The 25147-nt window shown below is 49.8% G+C and overlaps 1 protein-coding gene across 2 annotated transcripts; it reads right to left on the bottom strand.

The window, feature by feature from the left end:
• Positions 1 to 442: 442 nt before the first annotated feature.
• Positions 443 to 24424, bottom strand: LOC102708261. 2 transcript variants are annotated; one of them, XM_015839329.2, is made up of 16 exons: positions 24197 to 24424; positions 23257 to 23362; positions 22934 to 22977; positions 22292 to 22329; positions 21530 to 21620; positions 20650 to 20755; positions 20499 to 20569; positions 20346 to 20415; positions 20053 to 20115; positions 18914 to 18985; positions 18720 to 18821; positions 18555 to 18629; positions 17729 to 17851; positions 1541 to 1657; positions 1154 to 1210; positions 443 to 829 (listed from the first exon to the last, which is right to left on the bottom strand). In XM_015839329.2, exons 1-16 carry the CDS (start codon positions 24364 to 24366, stop codon positions 770 to 772), a joined length of 1365 nt encoding a protein of 454 aa, XP_015694815.1. In that variant the 5' UTR covers positions 24367 to 24424; the 3' UTR covers positions 443 to 769. The 2 variants fall into 2 exon arrangements, with proteins under 2 accessions (XP_015694815.1, XP_006657615.1); XM_006657552.3 differs by having other exon boundaries at positions 23257 to 23403; positions 24197 to 24273.
• Between the last annotated feature and the right edge of the window lie 723 nt (positions 24425 to 25147).

The raw sequence follows: 25147 nt of genomic DNA, 5'->3' as shown, positions 1-25147 counted from the left end.
AGGAGGGACATATTTTTGTCACTAGTAGTATATTGGGGGAGTTAGGTCTAGTATAGTACTGAGAGTTGATGGAATAGTTAAACTGTTGTTTCAGCCCTTTTCTTCAACCGATAATTTCGCATTAATCATTTTGCCCAACATTATGGTTTTCCCAAATTTCTTCCTTAAGATGGTGCACTCACGAACTGTTTCAGGAAATGACATACTGATGCCATGACATAAATCATCTTCAAGGACAAGTGAAGGGATGCGCATAGTCTAACCATAACTTAATGTCCTTGGTTTGTTCTTTTGCTAAGGAGAGGACAGGTCAATCAAAATGCCACAGACCATCTACCAACAAATATAGTATATGATGACCATTCCTCTTGACCAACCTATTTTAGAATTTGGAGCAATGTACGAATATAAGTTGCACAAATATTTGCACAAAAACGGAGCATTGAAAATTTATTTCTTTTGGGGTTTAATTAGATCTATCGGAAAGTCGTCGTGTTTTTCAATATGAAATCAATTCAGCAATAAGTGAATACGAACTTCCAAAAATTCCTATAAATTTGCTATAATCAATAAACAGAGTTTTAAAGGCTGGTCTCTATACACAAGTCTATAACCGCCTTGATCTAAGTACTGTTGACCATGTCTGTGTTTGTCATGCTGGATGTATGAATTGACACAATACATAAAATTCCTGAAGGACTGAGATGCTATCAATACAAAAAGTAGTGAAAATTTTGAGCAATTGGTATTTTCCCTGTTGTGTTTCTCGCTACCTTTGTGCATATCGATCAACTAGCGCCTTAGCTGCCTCAGGAGCAAAAAATTTTGCCTGCACAAGAAAGTTAGTCAAATATATATATTTCTGAAGATCCGAACATTTGCTTCCATAAATTGCTCCTAATGAGACAGTAGAATTGTTTGGATAAGTTTAAATATCCCTGTCCACACAAGTATAATTGGTGGGATGGCAACATGAGGGTAACTGAATTTATAGATCCCCAATGTCATACGCACTGCAGTTCTATCTATTACACCAATTCCAAGGCTGCAGGTTTCTTTGAAATAAGATAAGACTACAAGATTTAAAACACGGAAAGTCCGTAGCTCATTTTGCACGCATAACATGAGAGTTCGGTAAAAAAAAGGAAAATACCTGAATGAACATTCTCTCTGCTTCACCTGATTTGCCATTTTCCTTTAATATGATTCCCTGAAAGATGGATAAGAGAAAAACGACACAAGTTATGTAAAAAATAAGAATGATGCTAACAACAAGTTATGTTTACATCATAAGAAACACATATCTACTTTGTTTTTTTTATATTCAAATAATGGCCCTTGATATTATTGTAGTGGGCAAACCAATGAACGGAATTGCAGTTTGTCCTAGATACACCCTCTTGCTTGTTTTGCAAAATAAAGTACATTTCGTTTAGCATGGCAAATCCATTGGAATCATTATGGTCAGATTAATGAATTGCGACATCCAGAAAAAAATCTTCACAAAAGCTTGTATACAAAACACAAGATTGAACAATACCTTAGCCAAATAACCACGGAAGTCTTCAGGATGTTCAGTGATCAGATTTTCATAAACAGAAACAGCATCACTGATATGGCCCCAATCAGAATAAGCCTTTCCTAAAAGCAGATCAACCTGCGATTGCATATGGAAATAAAGTAAGGCTTAAATTCACAGCAAAATCTCCCTCTGAACCATCAGCTAGTAAAATCATCTCCATAGAAACATTTAGGACCTATGTCTATCTGTAAGTAAAAAATGATATTTGACAATGTTTGCTGATAACTAATTGGCTTGCTTGCGGTGCATGACATTTTTGTCAAGGAAAATTGCTCTCATGCCACAAAGTTGAATGTCATAGTTGGCGGATCTGTAAAAAGGCCACGTCAGTCACTCAGTTGGCCTTGGCCCTTGACCACTCAGTAGGGGAGACATGCTGACAGGCAATAGAACACGGAAAGAATGAATTACACAGGGGAAGGACGCAGAGTGAGAGGAAACAGGAAAAGGACAAAACAAGACTCACTACTTACAAAAATAACCTCCTAAAACCTTGACAAGAAAAGATAAACCTAAACTGATAAACAAGATATGCAACCTTGCACCATTTGCTTGGTGAACACTCATGAAGCTGTGCGCTGGATGGAAGCTAAAGCTGGTACAGGAAATCACCAATACACGAAAGCACCTAGTACATTTCGTAGTAACGGGGCTTTAGCTTGTAACGGACGTTGACACCCAGTGGTGAGGCCAGTCGATGAAACAAATGGAGCCAGACCCAACACACTTCTTGGGCATGGACCAAATAGTCATGGTTGCTGGTGAGCAATTCATTGCAATCCCTGACATGCTGGTCAACCACGACCACACAACTGACCCCTGGCTCATATGCTTGGAGTGAAGGTGCGTTGAACTCATAGACCACTTGGAACAGTGTATCATATTAGGATGACTGGGAACCAATGTTTGCAAAGAAAGCACAATGGAGTGCGCATATGTGGAGAAGTGGTCGACAATGAAGAGGATGACTTACTTTCCATGGATATTCAGGGGACCTTCCATGAAGTCAAGGAAGATGTAAGACCAAACTTGGACAGTTCTTCAGGGTTGCAATAGACGAGTGGGGTCAAATTGTTTGATGACAGGACAGCTCTTGATGAAGTCTTACATCAGGACGAGCATACGTGGAGAGCGGAAAGCCCTTCAATGATCGGGAGTTTTCTAAACCTACCTCATCGCCGATATCGTGCGTGGCAGTGATGTGTCACTCAGATGAGATTGAAAATACACCCCTAAAAATAGAAGAAGCTCTTACACTACTTCCAATTAGTGGCAGTCAATTAAAGCCATTCCAACCACCAACTCTTGGAAAATAAACAGGTAAACTTAACGTGCAATGCATCTATTTGCCTTAGGATAAAGTTTTTCCACTATTTGTGTTGTTTTCAAGTTACTTCATGGGTATTTAATAAAATAAAGAAGAAATGCACAGATTAGGAAGAAAGTGGGACTGGCTGGGCTAAGGGCCTAGATCACCCAGCCATTCTTCAGGCCCATTCGAGGACCAAGTCAGCTAGCATCTCCTTAGGTTCAGGAGGTAAATGGACATAAGGACTAGGCTAGGTGGCCCCACTTTTCACTTTTGTTAGTAACAAAATTGTTATTCTCATCGAGAGAGGATGACACTAGGAGTTAAGGCAATTTTCTGGTTTATTTCTCACATAATGCCATGCCAACCTAAGGGGTTGGGCATATATACTATAGCAAGCCAAGTGTTGTCCTAAAAGCTAGTCTAAGATGCTTTCCTAATTGTTGGTGTGTGGCCCAAGGCCCATGAGGCCCATGTATATATACCCTCTACCCTTCTAGGGTTAAGATTAATCTAAACACAATTTGCAACATGTTATCAAGCTAGGGTTTCCTCTCTCTCCCTCCTCCCTCCCCATCCTCCTCCTCCGGCCAGCGCCGCCGCCGGCCACCATGGCTGGCCGCTAGACGCTGCCTCCTCCCTCTCCCCTCTCCTTCCCTCCCCTTCCCTCCTCCTACGCCGCCGCCTTGGCCGCCGCTGCCCGGCTCCGCCGCCACCGCCTTGGCCGCCGCTGCCGCCTTCACCATGGCCGCCGCGGGCATGGCCGCCGTAGGCGTGGGCACCCCGGCCGACGCCGTCGCGGGCGCCGCCCCGCCCGCTGTGGCCCTCCCTCCTTCGCTTCCGGCCGCCCCCATCGCTACGCCCTTCCCCTACGCCGGCCTGGGCATGCCGCCGGGGTTCCTCCCTCCTGCTCTGCCGCCGCCGGACAGTCCGGGCTCAGGGACCGGACGGTCCGGCTTGGCCTCTCTGTCTGGCTGAGCTACTCGACCAGACGGTCCGCCGTGAAGGAATAAGTCTTGAGCTGTTTGGTCTTGGTCTTGTGGTATTCTACCCTTGTTTTTTTTTCAGCTTTCAGTTACTAGGACAGGTTGTTGGGATGCTCTAGGACAGGTGGTTAGGATGCTCTAGGACAGGTTGTTAGGATGCTCTAGGACAGCATCCTTTTAGGCTAGAATGCAGCTATAAATATGTATCCAACCTCCCCTCGGGATGGTATGACATTTGGTGATAAGTAAACAGAAAATTGCCCCAAGTTTGAGTGTCATCCTCTCACCAATGAGAGTAACAATTGAGATACTAACATCTGGTATCAGAGCCACACTTTCCTGTAGGTTGAACATCTCTTGCTCCTCCCCTTCCCAAGCTCGAGTGAGCACTCAGCCACCACCAACAGCAGCAGCACCACCGGCTGCTCCTCCTTCCCCTTTCCCTTTCCCTTCTCCACGTAGCAGCCCCCCTGAGGCGCGCCATGTTCGACGGACAGTCTCGACGTTCGGGCGCCTCAAGCACACGGTGTCAGCAGGACGCCGAGCTCGCTGCAGCGCAAGAGCGCAGGCGAGCAGCGGCACAGACCGCAGTAGCAGCAGCAAGGGCAGCAAGGCTGGCAGCAGCGGAGTTGGCGGCGATCAGGGCGGAGGCGGAAGCAGAGGAGGCGGAAGATGCAGCACGTGCGGCGGAGGCTGAGGTTGAGACCTTGCGCAACAGCATCAACGGCTCCATCGTTGGCGACATCACCGCCGACAGGGACCTTGAGGAGCTAGCGAGAGGAAGGGCGCGGGAGCGGACAGTACAGTGGGCAGCAGCCCACCCCCATGGCGGCGGCGGTCCAGGGGACCACGCACCCGCCGACGGCGCCCCAAGCGAGGGCGCATGCGGCAACGGTAGCCCAGACGGGCGCAGGCGTGCTGGCGGCAACCCAGAGAACGCACACCGCGGCGGCTACCCTCCCGGTGATGGCGGCCGGATCTACGGAGTGCGCGGCCCTCACAGGCAGCGTGACTCTCCCTCTCCTAACCGGCGCCATGGCTACCACGGCATCCAAGCGGTGGTCAGGGACTTTGGTCCCGGTGGTGGGTGGCCTACCCTCACCAAGACCAACTACATCGAGTGGGCCGCGGTGATGAGGGTGAGGCTCCAGGTGCGGCACATGTGGGAGGCAGTTCGGTATAGCGACGTCGACTACGATGAAGACCGACGAGCGTTGGATGCCCTCATTGCTGCAGTTCCATCCGAGATGCAGTTTTCGCTTTCGCAAAAGCGGACTGCCAAGGAGGCCTGGGACGCCATCGCTGCGGCACGCATCGGCAGCGATCGCGCCCGCAAGAGCACGCTGCAAGCACTCCGCAAGGAGTGGGAGAACCTGGCCTTCAAGCCAAGTGAGGACATCGATGATTTTGCCCTCCGTCTCAACACTCTGTTGCAGAAGATGGTGCAGTATGGTGACGACACCTACAACGAGGAGAGAGCTGTCGAGAAGCTCTTCCGCTGCATCGCAGAGAAGTACAAGCAGATCGCCCGCTCCATCGAGTCTTTGCTGGACCTCTCCACGATGACGATCGAGGAGGTGATTGGTCGCCTCAAGGTCGTCGATGGCGATGAGCCACAACCCCTCTCCGGGCCCATCACCATTGGTGGGAAGCTCCATCTCACTCGGGAGCAGTGGGAGGCCTGCCAGGGTGATAGAAAAAAAGGGGGAGTCCTCCTCGGTAGGCGGCCGCAAGCGCGGCAATCTACACAAGGGGTGCAGAGGCGTCCAGGTCAGGTTGCGAGGACGCATCCGGGGTGGAGCCCGCGGAGGCGTCCAGGGCGGCACCACCGGCAACCGCAGGCCGATGTTAGTATCTCTATTGTTACTCTCATTGGTGAGAGGATGACACTCAAACTTGGGGCAATTTTCTGTTTACTTATTACCAAATGTCATACCGTTCCCGAGGGAGGGTTGGATACATATTTATAGCTACCCACTAGTCTAAAAGATGCTGTCCTAGAGCATCTCAACAACCTGTCCTAGAGCATCCTAACCACCTGTCCTAGAGCATCCTAACAACCTGTTCTAGATGCTGTCCTAGCAACTAAAAGCTGAAAAACAAGGGTAGGACACCACAGGACCAAGACCAAACAGCCTAAGACTTATTCCTTCATTCTCCCCCTAAGTCTTGTGCGTCGTCTTGTGGGAAAGTTGAGCCATCTCGATCCGGGAGCAAAGCTCAAGGAACTTGATCCTACCAAGGGGCTTGGTAAGCAGATCCGCAAGCTGGTCCTTGGTGTTGATGTAGCTTGCCTTGATGCTCCCTTCCTCCAAGCAGTCTCGAATGAAGTGGTACCTCACCCGGATGTGCTTGCTCCGTTCATGAAAAACAGGATTCCTTGCCAGGGCCAGAGCGGACTTGCTGTCCACCCTAAGCTCCACCGCTCCAGTGTCTCGGCCAAGGAGATCACCGAGCAGTCGAGCAAGCCAGAGTGCCTGGGTCGAAGCAGTGGAGGCCGCTATGTACTCGGCCTCGCAGCTGGATAGGGCCACCACCTGCTGCTTGATCGACTGCCAGCTAACGAGGCACTTGCCGAAAAGGAAGAGAATCCCGCTCGTGCTCTTGCTAGTGTCGATATCGCCGGCGTGGTCGCTGTCGGTGTACCCAATGAACTGTGCCTTTCCAGGGCACCTCGGGTAGTAGAGGCCGTGGTCGAGAGTCCTCGCAACGTAGCGGATGATCCTCTTCATAGCCTGCTGGTGCTCCGTCGTCGGTCGCTGCATGAACCGACTAACGTAGCCGACGGAGAATGCCAAGTCCGGCCGTGTGTGGGTGAGATAGCGAAGACTCCCCACAAGACGCCGGTACTGCGTAGCGTCCACCTCCTCCGCCGTGCTGTCTCGGCTCAGCTTCAGCCTCTCCTCCATCGGGGTGAGGGCTAGGTTGCAATCGTTGAGCCCAGCTAGCTCAACTACGCGCTTGGCGTAGGCAGTCTGGCGAAGTGTGATCCCGGAGTCATCTTGGTGCACCTCGATCCCCAGATAGAAGGAGAGGGGCCCCAAGTCACTCATCTGGAAAGTGGCCTTCATGTCTTTCTTGAACGCTGCCACCTCCGTATCCTTGGTGCCGGTGATCACCAAGTCATCAACATAAACACCCACCAGCAGGGTATTTCCTCCATTTCCCCGCCGGTAGATAGCAGCCTTGTGCGGGCTTGGCTCGAAGCCCATCCTCTTGAGCGTGGAATCCAACTTGGCATTCCACGCCCTCGGTGCCTGCCGCAGGCCGTACAAAGCCTTGTGCAGACGTAGCACCTTGCCCTCCTTGCCGGGGATCGCAAAACCCGGCGGCTGGTGCACGTAAACCTCCTCCTTCAAGTCGCCGTTGAGGAACGCCGACTTGACGTCCATGTGATGGATGCGCCAGCCTTCCTGAGCTGCCAGCGCAAGGAGTCGCACGGATTCCATCCGTGCCACTGGGGCGAAGGCATCGTCGAAGTCGATCCCCTCCTACTGCACGAAACCACGTGCCACCAAGCGAGCCTTGTGCTTGACGATGACTCCGGCTTCATCCCTCTTCAGCTTGAACACCCACTTAAGAGAGATCGCACGATGACCATGAGGGAGGTCAGCAAGCTCCCAGGTGCGGTTCTCCTTAACCGCGTCCAATTCCGCCTTCATCGCGGCGCGCCATGCCGCGTGTCTCTCGGCCTCTGCGAAGGACCGAGGCTCGCCGTCGTCGCACGCAAGGTGCAACTGTTCCTCCAGGTCATGAGGCACCAGTCCCGGCACTGGCTGGTCGCCGAGGAGGTCCTCCATCGTACGGTACCGCAGGGGCTCTCCATCATGGTAGGCGTCGATGCGCTCCTCATCATGTGAGAGCAGAGTTGCGAACTGCACCTGGCTGCCTCGACGTGAGCTGGTGTTGGTGTGGACGTGCCCTGAGGGGTGGCTGTTGGTGTCGGAGTGCGTGGGGTCGCCGACTGTGGTGGTGTCGGCGCAGAGCTCGGCACAGCCAAAGTCATGGCTCGAGAGCGTGGTGCTGCCGAAGTGGCGGGTGCCGGAGTTGGTGGAGACTCGGAGACTGGGGTAGGCACGCTCGGTGAAGGGGAGCTGCCCACTCCCCCAGCTTCCCTGAAGTGGATGTACTCGACAGTGAAGTCGCCGTACGTCGGAGTAGAGCCGTTGTCCACCGTCTTGTCCCATGTCCATCCTCGCCCTTCGTCAAACACCACGTCGCGCGCCGTGCGCACACGCTGTGTCTCCGGGTTGAGGATGCGATAGGCCTTCGAGCCTTCCGTGTAGCCGATGAACACCCCTGGGATGCTCCTGTCGTCGAACTTGCCGATGTGGCCAAGCACATTGGCGAACGCGAGGCAGCCAAAGACTCGTAGGTGGGAGACCGATGGCTTGCGCCCATGCCAAGCCTCGTACGGCGTCCTGCCATCGAGATCCTTGGTAGGTGAGCGGTTGAGGATGTAGACGGCCGTCACCACCGCGTCCCCCCAGAAGAGAGCCGGCATTCCTCTCTGCTTGAGGAGGGCTCGAGCCATCCCCACAACCGTCTGGTTGCGCCGCTCAATGACGCCGTTCTGCTGTGGGCTGTACGGCGTGGAGTAGTGGCGGTGAATACCTTCATCGGCACAGTACGACGCGAATTCAGCCGCCGTGAATTCGCCGCCGTTGTCGGTGCGTACGATGCGCAACTTGCGGCCGCACTCCGCCTCCGCAGCAGCCTGCGTGCGCCTAATGGCGTCCGCAGCCTCTCCCTTGCTACCGAGGACCGTCACCCACATGTAGCGGGAGAGGTCGTCGACGAGTAGCAAGAAGAAGCGTCGTCCTCCTGGTGTGGCCGGAGTCACCGGGCCACACAAATCCCCGTGCACGAGCTCGAGCCGCTCCTTGGCTCGGAAGCTCGTCTGATGGGGAAAGGGGAGCCGTCTCTGCTTCGTCAACACACAGACGTAGCAGAACTGCTCCACGTGGTCAAGGCATGGCATGCCTCGCACCATCTTCTTGGTACTGAGCCGCTTCAGGGCCTCGAAGTGGAGATGGCCGAAGCGCTCGTGCCACTGCCACGCCTCGTCGTCCCGGCGGGCGACGAGGCACACGGGTTGTGCTACCTGCACATTGAGGATGTAGAGTCGATTGTTGCCTCTGGTTACCTTGACAAGAAGGCGACCACGGCGCTCCCCGATCTTGCGCCGATCCCAAATCCTCATGACTCCGTTCTTGATCACCACGCATGAGTCTCTCTCTTCTTCCAGCTGTCCAATACTGATGATGGAGTTCCTCAGCGTGGGGATGTAGTAGACTCCGGTGAGCAGCCTGTGCTCGCCGGACTTGGTGGTGAAGATGACGGAGCCGGTGCCCTTGATATCCACGCCAGAGGCATCCCCAAACTTGACGAAGCCTCGGACGCTGGGATCAAGCTCGATGAAGAACTCCCGTCGACCGGTCATGTGATGGGTGGCCCCGGTGTCGAGGACCCATCCATCAGTCTTGTCGTTGTTGGAGTCGTCGCCAAGAAGGGCTCATGCCTTCGGCTCTTCTAGGTGGAGGAAAGCCGATGCGGCCGGTGCCGCTGGAGATAGCTCGATGCTTGCGTGTGCCAGGAGCAGGGCTGGTTCTTCCTCCACTTGTGCGGCGTTGGCTTGGCCTTGTCGTGGTTGTCGGCAGTCCTTGGCCCAGTGGCCGGACTTGCCACAGTTGCGGCAGGCGTCGGCCTGCGGTTGCCGGTGGTGCCGCCCCGGACGCCTCCGCGGGCTCCACCCCGGATGCGTCCTCGCAACCTGACCTGGACGCCTCCGCGCCCCTTGTGCAGATTGCCGCGCTTGCGGCCGCCTACCGAGGAGGACTCCCCCTTTTTCCCATCACCCTGGCAGGCCTCCCACTGCTCCCGAGTGAGATGGAGCTTCCCGCCAATGGTGATGGGCCCGGAGAGGGGCTGTGGCTCATCGCCGTTGACGACCTTGAGGCGACCAATCGCCTCCTCGATCTTCATCATGGAGAGGTCCAGCAAAGACTCGATGGAGCGGGCAATCTGCTTGTACTTCTCTGGGATGCAGCGGAAGAGCTTCTCGACAGCTCTCTCCTCGTTGTAGGTGTCATCGCCGTACTGCACCATCTTCTGCAACAGAGTGTTGAGACGGAGGGCAAAATCATCGATGTCCTCACCTGGCTTGAAGGCCAGGTTCTCCCACTCCTTGCGGAGTGCTTGCTGCGTGCTCTTGTGGGCGCGATCGCTGCCGATGCGTGCCGCAGCGATGGTGTCCCAGGCCTCCTTGGCAGTCCGCTTTTGCAAAAGCGAAAACTGCATCTCGGATGGAACTACAGCGATGAGGGCATCCAGCGCCCGTCGGTCTTCATCGTAGTCGACGTCGCCATACCGAACTGCCTCCCACATGTGCCGCACCTGGAGCCTCACCCTCATCACCGCGGCCCACTCGATGTAGTTGGTCTTGGTGAGGGTAGGCCACCCACCACCGGGACCAAAGTCCCTGACTACCGCTTGGATGCCATGGTAGCCATGGCGCCGATTAGGGGAGGGAGAGTCGCGCTGCCTGTTAGGGCCGCGCTCTCCGTAGATCCGGTCGCCATCACCGGGAGGGTAGCCGCCGCGGCGTGTGTTCTCTGGGTTGCCGCCGGCACACCTGCGCCCGTCTGGGCTACCGTTGCCGCACGCGCCTCGCTTGGGGCACCGTCGGCGGATGCGTGCTCCCCTGGACCGCCGCCGCCATGGGGGTGGGCTGCTGCCCACCGTACTGTCCGCTCCCGCATCCTTCCTCTCGCCAGCTCCTCAAGGTCCCTGTCGGCGGTGATGTCGCCGACGATGGAGCCGTTGATGCTGCTACGCAAGGTCTCAACCTCAGCCTCTGCCGCACGTGCTGCATCTTCCGCCTCCTCTGCTTCCGCCTCCGCCCTGATCGCCGCCAACTCCGCTGCTGCCAGCCTTGCTGCCCTTGCTGCTGCTGCTGCGGTCTGTGCTGCTGCTCGCCTGTGCTCTTGCGCTGCAACGAGCTCGGCGTCCTGCTGACGTCGTGTGCTCGAGGCGCCCGAACGCCGAGACTGTCCGTCGGACATGGCGCGCCTCCGGGGGGCTGCTACGTGTAGAAGGGAAGGGGATAGGGGAAGGAGGAGCAGCCGGTGGTGCTGCTGTTGGTGGTGGCTGAGTGCTCACTCGAGCTTGGGAAGGGGAGGAGCAAGAGATGTTCAACCTACAGGAAAGTGTGGCTCTGATACCAGATGTTAGTATCTCTATTGTTACTCTCATTGGTGAGAGGATGACACTTAAACTTGGGGCAATTTTCTGTTTACTTATTACCAAATGTCATACCGTTCCCGGGGGAGGGTTGGATACATATTTATAGCTGCCCACTAGTCTAAAAGATGTTATCCTAGAGCATCTCAACAACCTGTCCTAGAGCATCCTAACCACCTGTCCTAGAGCATCCTAACAACCTGTTCTAGATGCTGTCCTAGCAACTAAAAGCTGAAAAACAAGGGTAGGACACCACAAGACCAAGACCAAACAGCCCAAGACTTATTCCTTCAGCCGACGCGAGACGACGCCTGCCACAACTGTGGCAAGTCTGGCCACTGGGCCAAGGACTGCCGACAACCACGACAAGGTCAGGCCAACGCCGCACAAGTGGAGGAAGAACCAGCTCTGCTCCTGGCACACGCAAGCATCGAGCTATCTCCAGCGGCACCGGCCGCATCGGCTTTCCTCCACCTAGAAGAGCCGAAGGCACGGGCCCTTCTTGTAGGTTGAACATCTCTTGCTCCTCCCCTTCCCAAGCTCGAGTGAGCACTCAGCCACCACCAACAGCAGCAACACCACCGACTGTTCCTCCTTCCCCTTTCCCTTTACCTTCTCCACGTAGCAGCCCCCCGGAGGCACCCCGGCCGACGCCGTCGCGGGCGCGGGCGCCGCCCCGCCCGCCGTGGCCCTCCCTCCTCCGCTTCCGGCCGCCCACATCGCTGCGCCCTTCCCCTACGCCGGCCTGGGCATGCCGCCGGGGTTCCTCCCTCCTGCTCTGCCGCCGCCGGACGGTCCGGGCTCAGGGACCGGACGGTCCGACCTGGCCTCTCTGTCTGGCTGAGCTACCCGGCCAGACGGTCCGCCGGATGAGGCTGGCCGGTCCTCCCCCGACAAGACTGCCACGACGGACGCCACACTGGCCGCTGCTCTCCTTGCAGCGAAGACCGAGGCGCTGGCGGCTCAGGAGCGGGTCCACTCCCCCGCTCTCGCCTGGGAGAGTGAGCGGACTACGGCAGAGGCGCTTATTCGCCAGGTCGCTGAGGCGGAGCAGTATCTGCTCCTCTCCGCCAGTCCGCCTCCTGCTGTCCTCTTCACCGACACCGCTACCTCCCCTTCCTGTCCAGAGCCTCCGTCCGACGATCCCAGTCCCCGACTCCCCGCGAGCGATCGGATGGTTGCCCAACTCCACCTCCAGGCTGTCAAGGTCTAGAACATCCGGGCCATGGTACCCGTCGTCCTCGACACTTCGTCACCTCCTACGGCCGCTGGCGGGACCAAGTCCTTCTCGCGTGCCGCTGCTACGCCCTCGATGACCATGTCCTCGCCGATACTCCTGTTCAGGCCTGGGACGGACTCTGGCTGCACCTCGACAGCATCGTCGTCTCCTGGATCTTTGGGACCATCTCCCTCGATCTCCAGGACGTCGTGCGGACTCCCGGTGGCACCGCGCGCCAGGCCTGGCTGGCCCTCGAGGGCCAGTTCCTAGGCAATGCCGAGGCACGTGCTCTTCAGCTTGATGCGCAGTTCCGCACCTTCGTGCAGAGGGACCTCTCTGTTGGCGAGTACTGCCGAAAGATGAAGGGTATGGCGGATGCTCTTCATGACCTCGGCTGCCCGGTGAGTGACAGGATCTTGGTGCTCCATGTCCTGCGGGGTCTCAGCAACCAGCACGACCTTCTCCGGACCTGGCTTCTTCAGCAGCAACCTTTGCCTACTTTCCCGTAGGTTCGCGACGACCTCTGCCTCGACGAGATCACTCAAGGCCTCTTGTCTGGCTCCTCCTCGTCCACCTCCACCGCTCTTGTGACGGCTCCACCGGCCTCCTCGGCCCCGCCTGCCACTTCTTTCCTTAGCGCTCCTCCCCCCGGGCCAAGCGGGGGTGGGGTTGTTTCAGGCGTTGTCGCCGGAATGGGAAGAGTGGTGGTGGCTCTGGTGGAGGCGGTGGGAGTGGTGGTTCAGGTGGGGACGGTCGTGCTCCTCCTGCGGTGACACCCGCGGCGACACCAACTCCTGGTGCTCCCTGGCCGTCCTTCAGCAACCCATGGTCAGGGCGCATCTCGATGTGGCCATTCCAGACTCCGGGAGGCGGGGCTCCCATTGCCATGTTCGCTGGCCCCGCTTCACCGGTGTCCTGGACTCCTGTTCCGACTCGACCGGCTTGGCCGGGAGGGTGGGACCAGGCGGCACTGGCTCAGTCCTTCAGCACCATGTAGCTCACGCCGCCAGTCAGCGCGGAGTGGATCGCCGACTCGGGCGCCTCGTACCACACCACACCTGATGCTGGTATACTTTCTTCCGTCCACCCTCCCTACTGTTTTGACTCGACTGGCCTGGTCGAGGGGGTGGGACTAGGCGGCACTGGCTCAGTCCTTCAGCACCATCCAGCTCACGCCGCCAGTCAGCGTGGAGTGGATCATCGACACAGGCGCCTCGTACCACACCACACCTGATGCTGGTATACTTTCTTCCGTCCACCCTCCCTACCCTTCCTGCCCTTCTGCCATCATGGTTGGCAATGGTTCTTGCCTTCCTGTCACCTCTGTGGGCTCGGTTCCTGGTTCCTTTAACCTTTCCATTGTTCTTGTTGCTCCCAAGATGGTTCACAACCTTCTTTCCATTCGCAAGTTTACCGCTAACCTGTTCTATTGAATTTGACTCTTCTGGTCTTACTGTGAAGGATTTGGCTTCCCAGTGTCCACTCCTCCGATGTGATAGCCAAGGACCCCATTACACCTTCCGTCTTCGTGCTTCCGCTGCTCCTTCATCGACTCCACCTTCGTCTGCTGCCTTGGCCTCTACCACTTCTTCCACTACTTGGCACTGCCGGCTTGGTCATCCCGGTCACGACGTTTTGGCTCGTCTCAGTCGTAGTGCAGATCTTACTTGTACTAGGGGAACTGATGGGCATTTTTGTCATGCGTGCCAGTCAGGCCGTCATGTTAGACTTCCTTTTACTTCCTCTTCTTCGCATGCGAGTCATGCCTTTGATCTCATTCACTGTGATTTGTGGACTTCTCCTGTCATCAGTCCTTCTAGCTTTAAATATTATTTGGTGATTGTTGATGATTTCTCCCACTACACTTGGACGTTTCCGCTGCGTGCGAAGTCTGACACGTTCTCCACCCTTCTCCACTTCTTCATCTAGGTCACCACTCAGTTCGGTCTCACCATCAAAGCAGTCCAGTGTGACAATGGTCACGAGTTTGACAATAGTGCCTCTCATACCTTCTTCCTCTCCGTGGCGTTCACCTACGCATGTCTTGCCCGTACACCTCCCCTCAGAACGGCAAGGCTGAGTAGATGATCCGCACCACGAACGATGTGGTGCGCACCCTCCTTCTCCAGGCCTCCCTTCCTGCCCGCTTCTGGGCCGAGGGCCTCCACACTGCCACCTACCTTCTCAACCGCCTCCCCTCCACTGCCTCCCCAGCTCCCACCCCACACCAAGCTCTTTTCGGCACCCCTCCTTAGTATGATCACCTCCGTGTCTTCAGGTGCGCCTGCTACCCTAACACCTCTGCCACCACTCCTCACAAGTTGGCGCCCCGATCGACTCGGTGTGTGTTTCTTGGCTACTCCCCTAACCACAAGGGGTACCGCTGCTTCGACCTCACCTCTCGCCGAGTCCTTATATCCCGGCATGTCGTGTTTGATGAGTCGGATTTCCCCTACTCCACCTCCACCACTCCCTCTCATGATCCTGCCCTGGAGTCCATGTTTCCGCCTGGCCCGATAGTCCAGCCACCTGTCTCTATGTACCTCCTACCTGTAGGTCTCCCGGTTCCACCGACTTCGCCTCCGGTCGTCTCAGCTGCACCACGCGCGGCCCCGGAGCCCTCTCCCGCGCCACGCGTGGCCCCGACATCCTCTCTCGACCGGCCGGTGCTCGTTTATCGGCGCCGGTCGGCCCTGGCCCCGGTGTCGGCCTCTCCACCTCCACGACCAAACAGTCCAGACCTAGGGGTCGAACGGTCCGGCTCCGGCCCTCTGTCTGGCCACGAGTTTCGGCTGGACGGTCTAGACCCGGGGCCGGACAATCCGGCCCCAGCCCTCTGTCCGACCGTGAGGGCCGATTGGATGGTCCGGCCCAACGACTCGGGGTCGTCCTAATCCCATGGTTTACCATCCGCCTGTCCTCCATCGGGATCCTGGCCACACCCATCCCATGGTGACACAACGGGTGGCGGGTGTTCTCCGCCCGATGGTCCTCTCCGCCGCTGCTACCGAGCAGGGGATATCCCCGCTTCCCTCCTCTATTCGCGATGCTCTCGCTGATCCCCACCGGCGTCAGGCGATGGAAGAGGAGTTCGTGGCCCTTCTTGCCAACCAGACGTGGGACCTTGTACCACGTCCATCTAGTTGCAACGTGGTCACTGGCAAGTGGATCTGGACTCATAAGCGTTGTGCTAATGGCCTCTTGGACCGCTACAAGGCTCGTTGGGTTCTCTAGGGCTTTACTCAGCGGCCTAGGGTAGACTATGATGAGACTTTCAGCCCGGTGATGAAGCCTGCCATAGTGCGAGCGGTTCTCTCGCTTGCTCTCTCTCACTCATGGCCCGTGCATCAGCTGGATGTCAAGAATGCGTCCCTCCATGGCACTTGTCTGAGATAGTCTACTACAGCCAGCCAGCAGGGTTTGTGGATTCCAGCCGTCCTGACATGGTCTGCCGCCTCAACAAGTCCCTCTATGGACTGAAGCAGGCTCCACGGGCTTGGTACTCGGTTTGCCACGTTCTTGGTCTCCCTGGGGTTCACCGAGTGCAAGTCGGATACCTCCCTATTTGTCTACCGTCGTGGCACCTCCCTGTTTGTCTACCGTCGTGGCACTGACACTGCTTATCTACTGCTGTATGTCGATGACATCATCCTTACAACGTTCAGTTAGCCCTTGCTTCAGCGCATCATCCAGTCCCTGCAGCAGGAGTTTGCCATGAAGGATCTGGGTGTGCTCCACTACTTCCTGGGTGTCACTATCGAGCCTCGTCCTTCTGGCCTCTTTCTTCACCAGCGCCAGTATGCTCTTGACATTCTAGAGCGGGCCGGGATGACTGATTGCAAGCTGTGTTCCACTCCGGTCGACACTCAGGCGAAGCTTTCTGCCGACTTGGGAGATCCTGTTGCTGATCCGACTGCCTACTAGAGCCTTGCTAGGGCCTTGCAGTACCTCACCTTCACCAGGCCAGACATCACATATGCCATCCAGCAGGTTTGCCTCCATATGCATGATCCCCACGAGTCCCACCTTGCTACTCTGAAGCAGCTTCTCCGCTATGTTCATGGCACAGCTGACTACGGCCAGGTCCTTCACCGGTCCCCTTCCACTGAGCTCGTCGTCTACACTAACGCTGACTGGGCTGGCTGTCCGGACACTCGTCGCTGCACCTCCGGCTACGCCATCTTACTCGGCGGTAACTATGTCTCCTGGTCGTCCAAGCGTCAGTCGGTTGTTTTCCGCTCTAGTGCTGAGGCAGAGTACCGTGCCGTTGCCAACGGCGTGGTTGAGGCGTCGTGGCTCCGACAGCTCTTGGCGGAGCTCCACAGTCCGCTCGCCAAGAGCACTCTGGTCTACTGCGACAACGTCAGCGCCGTCTACCTCTCCACCAACCCGGTTCAGCATCGACCTGCACTTCGTCCGCAACCGCGTTGCTGTCGGTGACGTTCGGGTTCTCCATGTCCCGACTACCTCCTAGTTTGCTGACATCTTCACCAAGGGTCTCCCCTCGACTTTCTCGGAGTTCCATTCCAGTCTCAACGTCACCAGTGGCTAGTTGTGACTGCGGGGGGTGTGTGTTCTTGTGTGTTCTTTCTTTCTTATCCAGTCTCGAACTCCGCTGCATCAGTACGTTCAGACTGCGGGGGGGTGTTGGTGTGTGGCCCAAGGCCCATGAGGCCCGTGTATATATACCCTCTACCCTTCTAGGGTTAAGATTAATCACAATTTGCAACACTAATGCTAGTCTAAATGCTAAGATGACCTGTCCTAGATGTTGTCCTAAAAGCTAGTCTAAGATGCTAAAAGGACCACAAAGACCAAAAAATAACAAACCAACAGCGCAAGATTAATTCCATCAACTTTAACCAACTTCAGACATCATCAATCTTCTTGTTGCAACCTAGAGTTCATGCAGCTTCTGTGCATGGCAGAACACATGGACTGAATCCAACTAGGGTTGTCATCAAAGCTTGAGTTGCTCATGAGCCAAACCCGAGCTTATGTTGAAATGCACAAGCTTTCTAGAGCCACATTATCTTCCAGCATAGTAATATTAGGTTGTTGTTCCCTTTCCAATCATGTGTGAGTCAAGTCCAATTGAAAAGGGTATGTTATGACCATACCACTAAACATTGTTTAGGATGTATAGTTCATATAAACATTATTCAGTGCCGCACAAAAAATAAAACTGAGACTACTATCAGAATGCCCATGCTCAATTGCTCATTGGTTATTGGTAGATTATAATACTAATTTTATGAAGCATGCTAAGAATGATTTTCTTGTTTCGGATATAGGATTAGACCTTGTATTGGATTCTCCCTCAAGATTAAATAAACATGTATTTTGCGAAATACAAGTATCAATGGATTGTAAAATATAGAGTAACTTACTTGGATAGGGTCAATATCTTGAGACTTTGGAGCACCATCAGCATTCGCGGCCACCAAATTTGCAATTTTTGTTTGACTTTTCTCATTCAACTTTTGACGGCAAGATAGAATTACATCTACTGCCTATTGAAAGTAAAGAAAGTGTAAATTTATAAAGTATGGCACATGCTATTTTGATTGTGAAATAGTCAACCAAAGGAAAATCATCTCAGTGATCTCTGCTGTCCCAAAAGCTAGTAAGAAATGTCAGATTTGTAAACACATTCTTAGCTATATCACAATTCATAGCTATATCACAGAATGCATGTATCGAGGGTAGAAAGCAACAGGAGTGTTTTTATTTCTTTCTTTCGTTTTGCTGTTCCTTTTTTCTGTCTGAAACTTTCAATTTTTTTCCCTTGTTGAAACTTTTTTTTCCAAAAAAGAAAATATATATGTTACCCAGTGGTGGATGTAAATGATTCAAGTCTGCTTATATCCAGCATGAGACTGTGTTTAAAATGCTAGAAAATTGGCTATACTTACAGAACATCCTCAACTTTGAGGAACATGTGCTAGGGTGTATGCCCAAATTGTTCAGGTCATATGAAGAGTCAATGACCGGTAACAATGAATAGCATAGATCTTCTCTATGCAAAATTTCAATGGCATAAGGAATGTATTAATTCATTTAGTGCAAGTCCAAATTGCATCCTAGATAACTTCACAATTAAATACTGCATAATATGAACTCTTATTGTAGAGCTATGTACTCTATAATGGACAGGTAGAGTTAAAGAATGAACAACAGAAGTTCACGATACCCTTTAAACAATTATCTACTGACCTGATCTGGTTTCTTAGCAGCAAGTAGTGCATTAGTCAGACCACGTAAAACTTCAAAATCGATATTTTCTGATGCCTGATTCACAAATTGCTAGCATTAGAAAACCAGTATGATAAACTAGAATATATACAAAAACAACACACAAGTGCACTTAGATTTTCTTACAAATAACGATTTTCTATATGATGAAGAACTCCCATCATAATCCTCAAGTTCAAACTTTACTTCACCCAACAAACGATATGCTTCAGCTTTGTCAGGGATCACCTACATCAAATAAATTCTGTATTTCAATATCATATAATAAGCGTATAGGCAAGACAACCACTAAATGACAAATACAAGGGTGCCAATGATACCTTAACAAGCTTCTCAAGGAAATCTGAAGCCTTCTGATATTCACCAAGTTCAACCAATGATACTGCCGCACCCTGTGATGCCATATGAAAATCACATACTTATGTATTTAAAAGAACAGTAGTAGTCAAAGTAAATGGTCAGTAATTAAGCTTGATCAGTTCAGTTACATTATGTGATTCTCAAAGACATTTATTGTTTTTGGCATGGAATGGAAGTGGTTGATGTATGCTTGCTGGACACATTTAATAAGAAGCTGTTAATCATGGTACCAATTTGAGTGGTAAACTCAATATGAACTTTTCCCTCTTTATTTGGTCTGTCCAAAAATCTTCTTCCATTAAATCAAATAATAATATTGCTTTGTGCGAATAGAACTGAGCCGTTTTTACCATATATGTGAGTTAGATTGATAATCAACTCTATATATGTGCTACTTTGAGGAGAATACATTAAATCATCCATACTACTTGATGTCTTGATTGATGAAAAAGAATGATAATTCTTCCCATACTTGTAGAACTGGCCCAAACAAATCAATCTACACCAACCAGATACTACAGCTAACATCTCAAAGTAGATAGGATCATATCTCTAAATATGCCTAGATAATATATGCTACTAAAAGATAAGATGTTATCAATTAATGCTCAAATCAGTTGTTGTAGTGCCCTACTTATTGTTTGTTAGCATGATCAGTAATCCCTATCTTGCAAGTTTACATCAAATTGGTATATAGGTAAATTTCGTTACATCCCATAATTTACCATAATTTTGTCCCCAAAGTGTGACATGTCATTGTGGCCATACATGGAAAGAAACTATCTCCATCTTGTGGCCTTGTGGGGTATGGTGATAGGTAAATGTTCCATGCCACAAGTTCAGCACATTAAATGAACAAAGTCAAACATGTCGAACTCCGTAACTCGTGCACTAGCTTTCAGCAACAACCAAAGCCCATAAGGCATGACAGCCGTTGATGAAATCTGTGCATCACAAGCTAATTGCAACATTTACCTATGCACCAGATGATGCAAACTACAGTATTATTATGTCATGTCAACAAAATGTGGATTACGAAAAGAAAATTATTGGGGAAATACAGTATTGAGATAAACAGAAGTAAGCTGGAAATACTCACCTCAAGAGCAGTAGGATCATTAGGTGCTGTGCGCAGGGTTGCTTCAAAACCTTCTAGTTCTGTCTAATAGAAGTATTGACAATCTCTTAACAAATTGTCAAATGAGAATCACAAATTATATTTCAAATACATTAAAATAATATCCCACGATATACTAGACAACTTGCTAATGGATGTATATCATTATATGTCTTTTAATAAAATACATGTGTTAAAAGCCACATATGCACAGCATATTGCACAGTAACTAATGGTCAAAAACCACAAACTTATGTGGCAAAAGACACATTTACCTTAAAAGTTTGCTTTTCCTCCTCAGAAAGTTTTTTGTTAACTACAGTGCTTTGCTTGCTGGGGCTAACACTGTGAACAAGTGTAAAGAGTTAACCATGATCAAAACCAGCACGTGTAAATAATTACCTATATTGACAACAGAAGTTGACTACCTTCCATATGGAAGGAAATCCCCAAAAGCGAAGACTAGTCCAAAGACCACGACAGCTATGCCAATTCCAACCTGGCAATTTTTTTATAACTATATGATATGCTAGCTAACAAATTATGGAAACACAAAACCATTTTACAGTAAATACTGACCCTCGTACCAAAGCCAATCGTGCTCTTATCTGATTCAATTGGGGCATCATAATCAATAGCTTGATAATTTTTGTTCTCATCAGCTTGCTTTTTCTCAAGTGCAGATCTACAAAGAGCATAACATAAATTAGAACAAACATTCACTGCAATATACCAAAATAACTTCAATACACATACAGTAAACATGATCAAGATCTGACCACTATGGTGCAAATTATGAACTACTATCATTTTTTTATTTGTGTCCAATTTAAATGCGGGTCTTTTAAGGCATAATTTCAGCCACTAAGAATTCATGCCATTCCAAATGGACCTTAGTTTCACTGGATACCATCTTTATTTTTACTATATCTTGAGAACTTAATAAAATCATAAGCACCTTAAGGACATGTGAAATTTTCACATTTTTCACCTATGACACCTAATAGGCAATAATTTATTTCTAAAAACAAAATGTCATGTTATTTGAGAACACAATGTGATTCAAGGCCATACTTGTTAACAACTCCAACCAGGAATCCAAATGGTACAGGGTTATGTTTCATATGGACCTCTTAACAGAGCTGGGGATAGCCAGAAAGGAGCAGTACATATTGGAAGGTACAAAGGCCACTCATGCAATACTGCAGGTGATACGAAATGTGCTGGCTAAATCGGTACATGTTTTTTTTTATATCTGTCAGTACATATTGGTCAAAACTAAGGATCTGTTCAATTTGAAACATGCTGTCTGTCACTCTCACTCCTGGCATCACATTTATTGATACTTGCTCACAAGTTTTGCAATAAAAACAAAACTAGAGCTATGTATTTAATTATAGAACAAATGGACTATAGATCTCCTTTTTACTAGCTATAGCATGATATTATTCATCAGTACCTTCGAACAGCTTCCACTTTTTCCAGAAATTGCTTATCCATGGCAGTTTTGGCAGCTTTACTTTCCCTTCCAACCCCTAATTCCGGTGCCCCTAAAGAAAATGGAAGTCCAAGTGAGAGCAGAAATGCATTAAGTAACAGAAAATATCAATTCCACCAAAAAACAATGCCAAAGGAAAAAAAATAGTCACAAGTCATATATGTATACCAAAGATCAACCACCCAGCTGGGGTTGCCAGCTAATTGGTGCAGTAAGAAAAGAACAAGGATAACCACCTCTGCAGAGCTGAACTACTTGCCAAAATACTAAACTATAGAAAGTTCAACTACACTCAAAATAAGAGAGAGAAAACTATTTGACAAAATAATTAGCAAATATGATGACAGGCAAATTTAGACTTATCATCCTGTTCAGTGAACTGTTTAGAAGCCACGAGCAGATAAGAATGAACAAAGTTTCTGTTTCTAGCATTATGGTTTCAACTAAATTAATTACCAAATGCATTTATTTACGGGAACATAAATGGACATCAGTACTGAAAAATATTATATAAACATGCCAACTTATACTAGAAATAGGTCAACAGGGTACCTAGGACTTCTAGCCTAACTAATTACAGCGAAACATAAACACACCAGTAAGCTTAGCATAACTTAAACCATCAAAGTAAAATTTAGCTCCAACAGTTATAAACTTATAATGCACACTCTAAATTGTTAAACACACAAATATAATTAAATGAAAACTTATAATGTAACTCACATTGGTCCTTATTCTTGGAACCTCCGGATATTACCTTGCTGCACCACAAGAAATACTTTGATGAATAAAATTGAGAATAAAAAAACAGAAATATTTTCCTTCGCAGCACTACTTAGTACTGTTTGTGTCCTGCAGCTCCTTACTTAGCTAATAACAAGACAACCGAATAACACATATTTTCAACCCTCAACAACTGAAGAATAAGCATGTTTTCACCAGATATATATAATTAAAGAAAAGAGACTATTAATTACAACATACCAGTCTAGGAAAAAGGGGGGAAATTTCAAGGTGAATAATAACGTAAGCCATACTTATTAGCAGAATTATATTTACAATTTTTAACTTCCTTCAATATCTATATTTTCTGAAACTACTCCTAGAATAAACCTCTAAAGGTGCAATATGAATCCATAAATTAGTAATACAAACATTAATATTATTCTTTCTTCCTGATATGAAGGAAAAAAGATCTGTTATAGAGCAGTGTGATTGAAGATGCACTTGTGGACTGTGTTGTAAAAAAATTTTAAAGGTGCAATATGAATCCATAAATTAGTAATAAAAACGTTACTATTAGTCTTTTGTCCTGATATGAAGGAAAAAGATCTCTTATGGAGCAGCGTAACTGAAGATATGCACCTTGGTTCCTGTGCAACATCCTTTCGCCTCTTCTTGCTTTTAATCTGAGGAAAAGAAGGGAAAGTGAACCACTAGAGAATTAAACTTCTTTCAACAGCACGCATGAACAATGTGGAAAATGAACCACTACAAACCAAATTTCAACCGTTAAACAATTTGGACTCCAATGAAGATAATATTCACAGAATTAAGAACCTGTAATGGCACCATAGGGCTATATAGTAGCTTCAGTTTCTCTCTTGTTCAAAACTATGATAGTCAAAGATAGGATGTGCTGAAGCTACATGTATCAATGGAAAAGAAGGAACATTGAGGTAACATACTTTCCGTCTGTTGGTAGAACCAGCTCCAAAACCACTCCCATCAGAAGCAAAGCAGCGAAAACTGAGTTCCTTATGGATTCCACAGTTGGATATGTTTAGTATAAATCTTTCGGCATCAACGATATGTCCAATTTTTTGCAGGCATCCCTGCAATATAGACGTGTACACAACTCAAAAGAATAATTTTCTTCCAAAGTGAAACACAAAAAATTCTTATAAAAACAAAGATTAAAATGAGATACTGCATGCAATACTCTAGACAAAATATTATGACAAGCCCAATCGAGGAGCAGCATGGTTGGGAGAAATAAAGTGCTGTTAAAACTACATCCATAAACTATTGAACAACCGAAAATGTCTATCATTATTAGTTATTTTCCCAGCTATTATAATTCTTACATGCCTAGCTTCATTAGGCAAGAAAATTAGCATCCAGCTCACAAAATAAATCAACGATAAGCAAACATACTAGCTGCAGCCTCCAATCGAACCAAATAACCAAAACTAACTTTGTTGCAAACCGACAAGGGACAAGAAAACTACTGATCCACCGCACTAACGACTTTGTTGGATATCCCAATGTCCCCAACAAACTAGTACCCAACAAAAGCAAACCCAGCAACACCAAGCAAGGGGCACCGAAACTACCGAACAAAACTCAGAAGTGCCAAGGGCCTAGCCTATAGAAGGCGAAAACCTCCACCGGACCACGCGTCGCCGTAAGCTAGCCGATCCTGGGACATGTGCCCGACCCGAGGCCAGATAGAAGGGCCATGCCACACCGAGATCGGAGAGGTAGTAACATGCACAATGCGTTTTGAAACCAGCCGCGAGGTGAGGTGCGGGTTCGTGCGGCGCCGCCCTCTGGTGATATGGACTTTAGGGAGGGAAGGAGGGAGGGGGGGGGCAAAGAGGAGGGGAGCGTGGATATGAGTAGTACCGGTGCCGGGAGGCCAGCGGCGCCCATAGCCGCCGCCCAGGTGGAGGCGGCGGAGCGAGGAGGGAGACCGAGATTTGGATAAGGAGGAAGAAGCGGTGGAGGAGCGGGTGCGCGAGAGTTTGGTTTACCGTTGCCCCCGTCCGAATGTGATGCGTTGATCTGCCGTCCATTAAGATCCGACGGTTTTCCTCTCTTTTTTATTTTTTTTCATTTTCTCTTCTCACCGACAGGCTCCATTCAGGGCAAAGATAAAAAAATATCTTATTTTTTATAACGGTAGAAACAATAGAATTAACTGTTATTTTATTTGTTCCACGTTATAAGATTTTTTAATCTTGATTAGATTTATATGTTTCATAATGAATCTATACACGTATACAAAACATATACATTGATATATAGATAGATCTATACAAAGAGTATAAAATAAATAATCTACTTTAAAAATGAAATAATTAACTTCTTTTTAATAAAAATCATTTAGTAGTTTAGTAACTTACATGTAAAAACGAGTAATAATCCGTACAAGTGATCTGTACGGTAGCGAGCACTTGAAAGAGTATAAAGTTAAAATCTACTTAAAGAAATATCGTTCTCTAAATATCGTTTAGTAGTCATGATACCACTTGACGAGCACCCGCCAGTGAGCGCCCTAATTTTAGCACTGAAAGGAATCTCGCGTGTAAAATTCCGAACTAAATGAATCACTCCGTAGTAAATGATTAACAAATTGATCATATTCGTATTCTCTCAGTAAATGAATTACTCCCTGATTGCCATAGTAAATTACAAATTGTACATGTTCCCTCAGTAAATTAATTACTCTTACTCCCCGATTGCTGGAGTAAATTACAGCAGTCTGTTGGAATAAAAAAAATTACGAACAGGTCGATAGAGCCGCGAAACCTACATTGCGTCTTGTTTAAGCCAGCCAATTTGTTGCGGTAAAAA

The sequence above is a fragment of the Oryza brachyantha genome, chromosome 7 (genome assembly GCF_000231095.2).
Source record: "Oryza brachyantha chromosome 7, ObraRS2, whole genome shotgun sequence".
NCBI lineage: Eukaryota > Viridiplantae > Streptophyta > Magnoliopsida > Poales > Poaceae > Oryza > Oryza brachyantha.
This window is presented reverse-complemented; position numbering and strand designations above follow the sequence as displayed.